At 37.2% G+C, this 13,292-nt stretch overlaps 1 protein-coding gene across 1 annotated transcript in view; it reads right to left on the bottom strand.

Annotated features, from left to right (window-relative positions):
• Positions 1–13,292, bottom strand: part of APPL1 (adaptor protein, phosphotyrosine interaction, PH domain and leucine zipper containing 1) — a 35,813-nt gene that overhangs the window by 19,146 nt on the left and 3,375 nt on the right. Inside the window, 6 exon segments of the mRNA NM_001134966.1 lie at positions 1,298–1,356; positions 2,168–2,209; positions 3,877–3,964; positions 8,304–8,375; positions 9,110–9,169; positions 10,116–10,214. Coding sequence (NP_001128438.1) covers positions 1,298–1,356; positions 2,168–2,209; positions 3,877–3,964; positions 8,304–8,375; positions 9,110–9,169; positions 10,116–10,214 — 420 coding nt within the window.

Raw genomic sequence — 13,292 nt, 5'->3', positions numbered from 1 at the left:
GATTCCATCTAGGAACCATGAGGTTGTAGGTTCAATCCCTGGCCTTGGAAAAAAAAAAAAAATTCCCCAAACAGCCAAAGGCAATGCAAAATATACCAAAATTAATACTTACATCCTTTTTTTTTTTTTTTTTGGCTTTTTAGGGCCACACTCACACCATATGGAGGTTCCCAGGCTAGGGGATAAATCAGAGCTGCAGTTGCTGGCCTACACCACAGCCAGGCCATATCTGAGCTTCATCTGTGACCTACACCACAGCTCATGGCAACGCCAGATTCTTAACCCACTGATCGAGGCCAGGGATCAAACCCAAGTCCTTATGGATACTGTCTGGTTCGTTTCTGCTGAGCCACGACGGGAACTCCAAAACTTAGATCCTTTAACTACTCTTCTACGGCAAAGTGAAAAAGTAATATAGATCACAATATACATATGTACTTTATTAATATTTGTACCATCAAGTAATCAGTGAACTAAAATTAGAAATGGAACGTAGATCTGAAATTTGTACTGAATTTTGTGAGAAATATTCCTTTTTATGTCACAGTAGCTGTTGCACAGTAAATCATACCCAACTGTGGATTCCCACAAATGGTCACTGTGTCCTTACTGGCAGCTGCAGCCAAGGCAGTAGACACCAATTCCCATGCACAGAGACCACCTCACTCACAAACATCTAGTGGAAGCCAACTCATCAAGCTTTAGGCTAGGCACTAAGAGAAATGATCTTAAGGAGCATCTAAATGAACTTGTTAATACTCTGTTCTTTGTTCTTTACTCAAATACATTTTTCCTCAAATGAAGTGAATTTCACTCCTTGGACAGGTATCTATATATATAGATATATAGATATATATATATTCCCTTGAAATGAGGTCTTCATAACAGAATTTCATTCAATTACTCATGTAACAATTCAACTCTTTAACCACTGTAACTCAGAATACACTTTTGAATACATCTATAAAACAAAACAAACACAATGTTATCAAAATACAACACAAAAGGAGGCAATGTTATACCTCGGCATCAATTACATTTTTGGAACAGTTACGTGCTTATAAAATTCTGTCAACAGAAAAAATAGTTTCTTTAAAAAGACAATTAACTGTCTGAGTGTCTGATAATTAACAGTTAACAAAAGGCTTTGAAACAACTAGAAAGAAAGAATAAACTAAGGGCAATATAGCAAAATGTACAAAGTAACTGCTGGCTATTATTTTTAAACAGGAAAAACTAGACCACCTAATAAGATAGTTGTTAACTGTGAAACTGAAGGAGTAAGTATGTAACACACCTTGTCATTTTCTCTTTTTTTTGACAGTCTGCTGTATCTGTTAATTGCAGCATCATGATCTAGAAAATAAAAATGACTGATAAACACAATACACCAGTGCTTTGCAAAACTTTTGAGTGCTTTAAATGGTCTTTACATCTACATCTTACAACAAATACTCTAAAGCAAAAATAAGAATTCCCTGCCATGTGACCACCCAAATGTTCCCCACAACCAAATTTCCCCTAAAGTACATCTCTATTTATTAAACTGGTAAAACAAAAAACAAAAAACAAAAACCCACACATTTAATTGTAATCCATTAAAAGTTTTTAAAAGTATTTTTTAGTACAAAAATAACAAATGCTCATTAAAGAAAATTTGGAATATACAGAAAAAGGAAAAATAAGCCACCTCCTTAGGTATAACGAAGATAACAAGCCAGATTTAATTTCTTTTTTCTTTTTTTAGGGCCGCAGCTGTGGCATACGGAGATTCCAAGACTAGGGTTTGAATCAGAGCTGTAGCTGCTGGCCTACCGCTATAGCTGTGGCAACACCAGATCCGAGCCTCGCATCGACTGCAACCTACACCACAGCTCACAGCAATGCTGGATCCTTAACACACTGAGCAAGGCCAGGAATTGAACCTGTATCCTCTCGGATGCATGTTCGTTTCTGCTGAGTCAAAACAAGAACTCCTAATTTCCTTTAAAATTTTTCATGTAGCCTAAACAGTACAACTTAAATAACAATGATTCAAATAATATTCACTTAAACTTTTAATTATGTTCATTTTTTTCAATTATTACATGGAATCTGGCTACAGATTTGCGTTGATAAAGAAATGCATCATTACAAGATATAACTATACAAAGTATTCAGATCTTACCATTACTGGCAATCTGAAACACTTCCTTTAATGTCAATATTTCTGGAAAAGTTCAAGAACAATTTCAGTTTAGCATATTTATGAACTATCTTAAATTTTGTTTAGCAAATAGTAACTGCCATTTAAGCTATAATTAAAACTCAAAATAATATTTCATACTTAAACATTCAAAGTGAAAAAGTTATTGTGTTCTAGTCTATAGAACATGTACTACCATTAGCAACAGTTACACCACCAGAAAATGTACTTGCTACAAATTGTAATATAACACAAAGACAAATTTTAAAACACTGCAAATTCTAAGACATACAAATATTTCAACTTAGTATCAGAATCTAAATGATTGATTTGCTTTATATTAACTCTAATAAGTTCAAACACTGAATGAGAAACAGAACATTTTATTGACAAGTCCCCTTAGACTGAGGAAATAGGTCTTGTTTCTTGACCTTGGAAACATCATTCTTGACGATTACCACAACAATTAATTCTGTCTCTAAAATACATTTGTCTTTATTCCATGTAAATTTAAATACCATCCAATTAGTGCAATGTTTTTATTCTATCTAAATATTTTGTAGATAAGTCTATATGATTATCTGACATTGTAAATTATAAGAAAGCAGAAACAACTCTATACAATTCTCATTTTATCACCTGATAATCCTAAATGGGAAAAAACTCCACCACAAGCTACTATGACATGGGTTTTTAGATGGGCCAGCTCCCCTTCCTCCCATCATTCCAGTCCACCAACACACCTCTATCTCCTTTGCCAACTACTCCAGTTCAGGCAGTGGTGACACCTGACCAGACTCTCACAACTTCCTAATCCATTCCCCTAGACATCAAATCCACTCCATTCCACCTTCAAAACCAAAGGGATTGGAGTTCCTGTTGTGGCTCAATGGTTAACGAATGTGACTAGCATCCATGAGGATGCAGGTTTGATCCCTGGCCTCCCTCAGTGGGTTAAGGATCTGGCATTGCTGTGGCCGTGTTGTAGGCTGGCGACTGCAGCTCCAATTCGACCCCTAGCCTGGGAACCTCCATATGCCTCGGGTGCAGCCCTAAAAAGCAAAAACAAACAAACAAATAAAAACAAAAACTAAAGGATTATGTCTCTCTACTTCCTAAAGACCTCCATTGTCTTCTCTTTGTTTATAAACTCAAGTCTAATACTTTTAGCATGATCTAATCCCAACTAATCTATTTTTAGAGCTATCTTCTGCCACACCCCAACACATCCAACATTGCAGCCACACAAATTTCTCAAAATAAGCCATGTACTTCTATGACCCATAATTTTGTGCTTTCTAATCCTTCTAATAGAATGACTCTCTTCTCCTGGCAAATTTTTCTTCATTGTTCAATGCTCATGTCACATCCCTGGTGAAACCTTTCTGACACCCTCCTCTGAGCCCCCATAGCACCTTGCTCATCCCTAATTATAAGACACAGAGTATCATAATTATCTGTTTACCCATCTCCTTCTCTAGGCTTTCTCAAGGGAAGTGACATGTTGTTCATAGCAGTATTCCTTAGTATTTAGTTTAACATCTAACAGAAATTCCTATAAATGTTTAGTGACTAATGTAAAAGTACCACATGCTATAGTCAGAAATGGTTAAGGTATAGAGTAATACACATTTTATATGCATTGATCTTCTGACAGCTAATGAAAGCAAACATAAGCTTGACTTCATTACCTTTCAGATCTCTTTCTTTAAACTGGGTAATGGGAAACATCATGGCATCAGCAAGCTGCGTTGAAAGTACCGCATGACAAGAGCTAAGCTAGTGAAAGACCAAAAGGCCAAATAAGTAAAAAGAGACAGTCAACCAGCATTATGGAAATTAAAATCTAGTAAAAAGGTACTGATATGTTTACATAAGAGAACACTCAAAATTACGTGATACTATCACAAAATTATGTGAGTCAAAAAAAATTCCATTTAAAACTCTCAGAAGAAAGACTTGGATTTGGCAACTATTTCTAAGATATGACACCAAAAAACAAAGGCAACCAAAGAAAAGATAAACTAGACTTCTTCAGAAATAAAAACTTTGGAGTTCCCGTGGTGGCACAGTGGTTAACGAATCCGACTAGAAACCATGAGGTTTCGGGTTTGATCCCTGTCCTCGCTCAGTGGGTTAAGGATCTGGCGTTGCCGTGAGCTGTGGTGTAGGTCGCAGACTCGGCTCAGATCCTGCTTTGCTGTGTCTCTGGCATAGGGCCGGCAGCTACAGCTTCGATTAGACCCCTAGCCTGGGAACCTCCATACGCCAAGAGAGCAGCCCAAGAAATGGCAAAAAGACAAAAAAAAAAAAAAAAAGAAAGAAAGAAAAACTTTTGGGGAGTTCCTGTCATGGCTCAGTGGCAACGAACCTGACTGGGATCCATGAGGACAAGGGTTCGATCCATGACATTGCTCAATAGGTTAAGGATCTGGTGTTGCTGTGTGCTGTGGTGCTGACTGCAGACTTGGCTCGGATCTCCAGTTGCAATGGCTGTTGTGTAGGCTGGCGGCTACAGCTCCTATTCAACCCCTAGCCTGGGCTTTTTCATATGCTGCAGGTGTGGCCCTCAAAAAAAAGAGAATTAAAAACATCAAAGGAAATTATCAAGAAAATTAAAAGACAACCCACAGAATGGGAGAAAATATTTACCAATCACATATCTCATAGAGACTCATATTCTTTAGAATAAAGAACTCTTGGAGTTCCCATTGTGGCACAGTGGAAACAAATCCTGCAAGTATCCATGAAAATGCAGGTTAAATCCCTGGCCTCACTCAGTGGGTCAAGGATCTGGTGTTGCTATGAACTGTGGAGTAGGTGGCAGACACAGCTCAGATCCTGCATTGCTGTGGCTGTGGCATACACCGGCAGCTGTAGCTCCAATTTGACCCTTAGCCTGGGAACTTCCACATGTGGCAGAAGTGACCCTAAAAAAAAAAAAAAAAAAAAAAAAAAAGAAAAGAAAAGAAAAAGGAAAAAAAGGAAAATAATAAAGAACTCGAACTCAGTACTGAAAGACAACCCAATTAAAAAATGGGCAATAGTCTGAACAGATACTTCTTCAGAGATACACGAATGGTAAATAAGCACAGGAAAAGATGCTCAACATCATTAGCCATCAGGAAAATGCATAACAAAAACACAATGAGATTCCACTTCATACCCACTTAGATGGTTATAATAAAAAAAATGAAAATAACAACTGTTGATAAAGATGTAAAGAAACTGAAACACTCCTACATTATTGGCAAGAATTTAAAATTGTGCAGGATTTTGGCAGTCTGAGAAACAATTTGGCAGTTTCTCAAAAAGCTAAACATAAAGTTACTATATGATCCAACAATACCCCTCATGAATATATAATGAAAAGAACTGAAAACTAGTGAATTAAAAAAAAAACCAAAAACTTGTACATGAATGCTCATAGCAGCATAGTAGCCAAAAGGTGGAAAAGAACCCAAATGTCTTATCATGTAATAAACGGATAAATAAAATGTGGTATATATACAATGGAATTTTATTCAGAAAAAAAAAAGGAACAATCCAAACATTTATATATGGAACAACAAAAGACCCAGAATTGCCAAAGCAATCCTGAGAAACAAAAACCAAGCAGGAGGCATAACTCTCCCAGACTTCAAGAAATACTACAAAGCCACAGTCATCAAAACAGTGTGGTACTGGTACCAAAACAGACAGACAGACCAATGGAACAGAACAGAAAACCCAGAAATAAACCCTGACACCTATGGTCAATTAATCTTTGACAAGGGAGGCAAGAACATAAAATGGGAAAAACACAGTCTATCCAGCAAGCATTGTTGGGAAACCTGGACAGCTGCATGCAAAGCAATGAAACTAGAACACACCCTCACACCATGCACAAAAATAAACTCCAAATGGCTGAAAGACTTAAATATACGACTGGACACCATCAAACTCCTAGAAGAAAACATAGGCAAAACACTCTCTGACATCAACATCATGAATATTTTCTCAGGTCAGTCTCCCAAAGCAATAGAAATTAGAGCGAAAATAAACCCATGGGACCTCATCAAACTGAAAAGCTTTTGCACAGCAAAGGAAACCCAAAAGAAAACAAAAAGACAACTTACAGAATGGGAGAAAATAGTTTCAAATGATGCAACCGACAAGGGCTTAATCTCTAGAATATATAAGCAACTTATACAACCCAACAGCAAAAAAGCCAATCAATCAATGGAAAAATGGGCAAAAGACCTGAATAGACATTTCTCCAAAGAAGATACACAGATGGCCAACAAACACATGAAAAAATGCTCAACATCGCTGATTATAAGAGAAATGCAAATCAAAACTACCATGAGATATCACCTCACACCAGTCAGAATGGCCATCATTAATAAGGCCACAAATAACAAATGTTGGAGGGGTTGTGGAGAAAAGGGAACCCTCCTGCACTGCTGGTGGGAATGTAAACTGGTACAGCCACTATGGAGAACAGTTTGGAGACACCTTGGAAATCTATACATAGACCTTCCCTATGACCCTGCAATCCCACTCTTGGGCATCTATCCAGATAAAACTCTACTTAAAAGAGACACGTGCAGCCGCATGTTCATTGCAGCACTATTCACAATAGCCAGGACATGGAAACAACCCAAATGTCCATCAACAGATGATTGGATTCAGAAGATGTGGTATAGATACACAATGGAATACTACTCAGCCATAAAAAAGAATGGCATAATGCCATTTGTAGCAACATGGATGGAACTAGAGACTCTCATACTGAGTGAAATGAGTCAGAAAGACAAAGACAAATACCATATGATATCACTTATAACTGGAATCTAATATCCAGCACAAATGAACATCTCCTCAGAAAAGAAAATCATGGACTTGGAGAAGAGACTTGTGGCTGCCTGATGGGAGGGGGAGGGAGTGGGAGGGATCGGGAGCTTGGGCTTATCAGACACAACTTAGAATAGATTTACAAGGAGATCCTGCTGAATAGCATTGAGAACTTTGTCTAGATACTCATGTTGCAACAGAAGAAAGGGTGGGGGAAAAATGTAATTGTAATGTATACATGTAAGGATAACTTGATCCCCTTGCTGTACAGTGGGAAAATAAAAAAAAAAAAAAGAAAGAAAGAAAAAAAAGGGATGAAATTCTAATACTTTCTACAACATGAATGAACCCTGAAAACATTATGTCAAATGAAAGAAGAGAGATGTAAAAATCCACAGACTGTATGAGTCCATTTGTATGAAATATCCCAAACAGGCAAATCTACACAGACAGATAGCAGATTTGTGGTTGCCAGGAGCTGAGGGGACAGGGTGAATGACTGCTTAACGGGCACCAGGTTTCCTTTGGGATAACAATGAAAGTGTTCAGAACATCAGTGGCAGTTACACAACATTGTGAATGTTTAAAATGTCACTACTGGTAAATTTTATATTATGTATATTTTACAATAAAAATTTCCTTTTCCTATATTTCTTTATATTGACCTCATATGACAATATTTTGCTATAATGAGTTATTAAAATATTTTTAAAAACTACTTTTCCAGTTAAGAGACTAGAAAAAACAGACATACCTAATGTAAAGAGTTTTCATTGAACTAGTTAAAAATAGTTATGGATTTTCCAAACATTTCTCATGACCTTTCTTCCTCTTAGCTCTTAGGTCTTAATGATTCTTTCTAGGTCTTATTGATGGTAGAGAATTTAAAGGTTGATATTTGCTACCTGGGATGGAAGGATTAATAAAGTGAATGATAAAATGTTGCTTGATGTAAAAGCCAAAGAAACCATTAACTCTTCTCTCCCTGCTACATCAAACAACACAACGAAAGGTTGAATGTTACATGGACTGAGAATAGGGAGAGCAGATCTTATCTATATGCCTATTCCTTGAAAATAATTTGTTTTAATCAGACAAAGAAAGTATTGTTTTTACATGACAGCCACCAAAATTTGGAAATAAGGTCCTTCCTTAAATAATCATCTTTTATAACAGAGATTTACTCAAAATCATGATAATAAAAGTTGCCAATAACGGCTAAACAACTTTAATAACTTAATTATAAGACCACTTATTCAAGCAAAATAAAATAAGCATTTACCTCATCTATAACTTTTGAAAACTGTTGCAAAGTAGAACTCATAACTTCATCATCACCCCCCAATGGAAAACGCTGAAAAGTGAGAAGCAGAGAAAACGGGTCCAATGTTATATGTCTTTTGAGAGTGACATTATAATTTTCATTTTTAAATAACTTCTAAAATTTTGAAAAAGCTCTACAAACATCATTTTAATAAAATGTAATCCATGTAATTAGTAAACAATTAAATGTGTCCTAAGTAACAGGAGTTGAAAGATTTAAAATTAGCTCCAATTCCTCCACTAAACAGCTGCGTAACCTTGGGCAAACCTGTTTCTTCATTTGAAAAAAGGGAGGCATGGAGTTGCACAGCGGAAACGAATCTGACTAGGAACCATGAGGCTGAGGGTTCAATCCCTGGCCTCACTCAGTGGGTTAAGAATCCGGCATTGCCATGAGCTGTGGTGTAGGTTGCAGACTCTGCTCAGATCCTGCATTGCTGTGGCTGTGTGTAGACCAGCAGCTGTAGCTCTGGTTAGACCCCTAGCCTGGAAAACCTCCATATGCCGTGGGTGCAGCCCTAAAAAACAAAAGAAAAAAAAAAAAGAAAAAGAAAAAAGGGAGGTAAATTAGATAACCCGTGTCTAACATTAAATCATTAAAACTAGATATAAGTACATAATGGAATTTCAATGGCATATCAAAATTACCTTCTATGAATTCAAAAGGGCTTAGAATTATTGATAAGAAATTCTATTTATCTGTATACACTATATTACTGCATATTTTAAATTATACTTTAAAACTTATACTTTTAAAAACCATACCTGTTTTTCATATTCTTTTAAAAGTTTTGAAGTCAGGTGTGTTGCTGCACTTAATTCATTCTATGGAAAAAGATGAGCATTCAAATTAGCATATTACAGATTAAGAAAGAAGTTTTAATTGAAGGTACCTATACCACTGTTACTTAACATAAATACTGTACAACGTGTTCTCTAAACCCCTCATTAAATCATTGGAAAGGGAACTATCACTAAAGTATTTTAAAAGGAAACTTGGAGCTCCCGCTGTGGGAGCTCTGGCCTGGGAACTCCATATGCGAAGGTGTGGCCAAAAAAAAAAGGAAACTCAAACCATGAAATAAATAGACACCATCAAGGAATTGAGTAGTGTTCCAGGTGTGTGCTTTTTCTTTTTAGCTAATAAAAACTAATTGCTGCTTTAAAACTAGAAGTAAACTGTACATAATGTTAGTAAAATCTTAAGAGATACCACATTGATGACTGATTATCCCTCTCTGGATGCTGACGCTAGACCAAAATGCAGTCAACTTAGTCATATAATAATGTAGCCATATGAACGAAACACTTTTTTAATTTAAAGGGTTTTTTTCAGTGATGAATTAAGTGACAAATGTAACATTTCTTTTATGGATTAATCTGTGTGGTCAGAAATCAAATTCTTAAGAGAACTATCACTAGGCTAAAAAAACAAATAAATATCATAGCAACTTTAAAGTACATAATGAACATGTGAGTACAGAAAGAAGAGCAAATGAGAAAGGAAAGATAAAACATGTACACTTAATTAGTCCCAAAGAAAGTTTATCACAGAACCCAAGTTGCTCTTAAGGCTTATAATTAAGTTACATAAACACAGCTTCAAGAGTTCTTTTGTGGCACAGAAGGTTAAGGATCAAGCGTTGTCATTACTGTGGCTCAGGTCACCTCTGCGGTGCAGGTTCGATCCCTGGCCCAGAATTTCTGCATGCCATGAATGCAGCCCAAATAAAAGAAAAAAAAAGCATTCAGTCCGCCTTTAGCTCTTTACCTGTGCATCATAAATCCGACGCATAGCTTGATACAATTGGTTCATATAGCTGGAAATAGCTGTAGCATCTTCTTCAAATACACCCAGTAAAGACCTTGTCTGCATAAAATAAAAGCAATATGTTTGTTAACCATTATATAAATCAGATGGAAATCTTTTTTTTTTCCTAAGAGAAAGAAAAATCCTAGGACATTAGAGTTCTAATAATCTAAGTTTTAATCTATATTCTCTCTTTTGATAGTAATGCCAAGATGTTGAGGTTGTTTGTTCTCAATTTCACTTCATTAAAACAGAGGGGGAGTTCCCACTGTGGCACAGTGGGGTAAGGACCTGACTGCAGCAACTGGGGTCACTGCAGAGGTGTGGGTTCCATCTCTAGCCAGCTCGGTGGACTAGGGATCTGACGTTGCTACAGCTGTGGTATAGGTTGCACCTGTGGCTTGGATTTGACCTCTGGTCCAGAAACTTCCATATGCCATGAGTGCACCTGAAAAAGAAAAACAAAACAAACAAAAAACCAGAGGGATTTTTCCAACTATGTCATACAAACCTTAGAAGGAACAGCAAAGGTATATTTTCATGAATTAAAAAGTCTGTAATTAAACTAAGAACAAGTCTACTGAACAATTCAAGACCAAATTAACAGTATATCATGTATCAATATTTTAAATGTCTTTTTTCTGGATAACTTAGTATGATTATTTCTCTTTTTCTACAGTCTCTTCTAGCAGTGCCAAACCCCTCCCTATTGTAATCCAACACCACAGACCCCTCCCCAACACGGCCTATAAAATGCTAACTAGGGAGTTCCCTGGTGGCTCAAGTGGTTTAAGGATCTGGTGTTATCACTGCTGTGGCTCTGGTTTCAATCCCTGGCCCAGGAACTTCTACATGCTTATGAGTGAGGTAAAAAAAAAAAAAAAGGGAATTCCCCTTGTGGCTTAGGGGAAACGAATCTGACCAGTAACCATCAGGATGAGGGTATGATCCCTGGCCTCACTCAGCGGGTTGGGGATCTGGCATTGCTGTGAACTGTGGTGTAGGTTGGAGACAAAGCTCAGATCCTGCATTGCTGTGGCTGTGGTGTAGGCTGGTGGCTACAGCTCCAATTTGAACCCTAGTCCGGGAACTTCCATATGCCATGGGCGCAGCTCTTACAAAAAAAAAGAAAAGAAAGAAAAAAAAATGCTAACTAGGTTTTTTCTGAATGAAAAATGCAGGGTTATTTTTCTTCTCTTTTTATACATTTCTGTATTGTTAGGCTTGTGTGTGTGTGTAATGAACATATGAGCATGTAAAAAAATAACCTTTAAAACTTGTCAGTTAGCAAATGTTAAGACTGTCAATAAAAAAGGATCAGTGGAAGTTCCCATCATGGCGCAGTGGTTAACGAATCCGACTAGGAACCATGAGGTTGCGGGTTCGGTCCTTGCCCTTGCTCAGTGGGTTAACGATCCGGCGTTGCTGTGAGCTGTGGTGTAGGTTGCAGACACGGCTCGGATCCTGCGCTGCTGTGGCTCTGGCGTAGGTTGGTGGCCACAGCTCCGATTAGACCCCCTAGCCTGGGAACCTCCATATGCCGAGGGAGCGGCCAAAGAAATAGCAAAAAGACAAAAAAAAAAAAAAAAAGGATCAGTGATAAGGAAACTCAGTACATTAAGGCAGGGTATGTTCACCTTTTTATATAACAAAGTCAGAGGAGGAATGAAATTCCAACAATTATTGAGATAACTACAGCTTAAAATCTAAAAGATGACCTTGTACTTTAACTCTACAAATAGTTTATACCACAGTCTTAGAAGCTGGTTTTTAAAAATCAACTTACTCCTCAGCTTCCTCTTTTCAGAAGAGGAAGCTAAGTCACTATGGTTTAAAAAAAAAAAAGCAGCATAAAATCATTATACCAATTTATGAAGGCCATGTTATCTCAGTCCTCTACTCCCCCATACCCCAGAGATTTAGATCTGACAGAATCTTTATTTTTTAGCTCCAGTGCCCTACTCCCACTGCCCAAGTGCTGTTGTGAGATGTAAAAACAAAGCATCATGAAATCTTGTTTAGCTAGTGCCTTTTTTAAGAAAAACCTGCCACTTAGGTTTTTCCATTCGAAAATTATCATTCTAATTCAAGGAATAAGCACATTTACACAAAAACATTTAGTGGAATTAAATTAAAAAGATGTTCTTGGCATCAGAGTTGAAACGGCTTTCCTATGTAAAGCTAGTAATATCAAGTTCAATACTATATGAAAATTTAAAGTTAGAAGCTTACAACAATGCAGTCACTATGGTACCATTTCACTGAATCTATGATGGCACCCTCTGAGAGCTGTTTTGTTTGTTATAGTAGTATATAAAACCGGTTTTATGTACTATCATAACAAACAAAACAATGTTGGCAATTAAGCTATGATTTCAGGTTTTCTTAGGTCTTGAAGGTTTTTTTTGTTTTTTGTTTTGTCTTTTTGCCTTTTCTAGGGCCGCTCTCGTGGCATATGGAGGTTCCCAGGCTAGGGGTCAAATCAGAGCTGTAGCCGCCAGCCTATGTCACAGCCACAGCAACTCGGGAGCCTCGCTGCGTCTGCGACCTACACCACAGCTCATGGCAATGCCAGATCCTTAACCCACTGAGCAAGGGCAGGGATCGAACCTGCAACCTCTTGGTTCCTAGTCGGATTTGCTAACCACTGTGGCACAACAGGAACTCCAGGTCTTGAAGTTTTTACTTTATATTTATGGAAATAGGTCTTTGAAAGAATTTTATATATATTTCTCATGTAAACACAAAAAAGAAAAAAGTTGCATAAATTTAATATAACCCTAAAATTTCAACTCTTTTTTAAAAAAATTTTTTGGTGTGCAGGGCTTGATGTGAGATCTCAATTCCCAGACCAGGGCTAGAAACTGGGCCGAAGTGATGAAAGCACTGGGAGTCAACCATCAGACCACCAAGGAACTCCCTAAAATTTCAACTCTTGTGTGAGTCATTTTTTTGACATGAGTCATCACTGTCCATATTTTCTCATCCAATATTACTCTGTGCTACAAGCACATGATAAATATTTCTTAGAAGCACTCCACTTCTGTCTCCAGTATTTTCTTCTAAACCTTTGATACCCATTCAGCAAGTCCGATGGGAGAATTTGCTTTATCTTACTAGATGTCAAAGAAATGTTTT

This window comes from Sus scrofa, chromosome 13 (genome assembly GCF_000003025.6).
Source record: "Sus scrofa isolate TJ Tabasco breed Duroc chromosome 13, Sscrofa11.1, whole genome shotgun sequence".
NCBI classification, from domain to species: domain Eukaryota; kingdom Metazoa; phylum Chordata; class Mammalia; order Artiodactyla; family Suidae; genus Sus; species Sus scrofa.
This window is presented reverse-complemented; position numbering and strand designations above follow the sequence as displayed.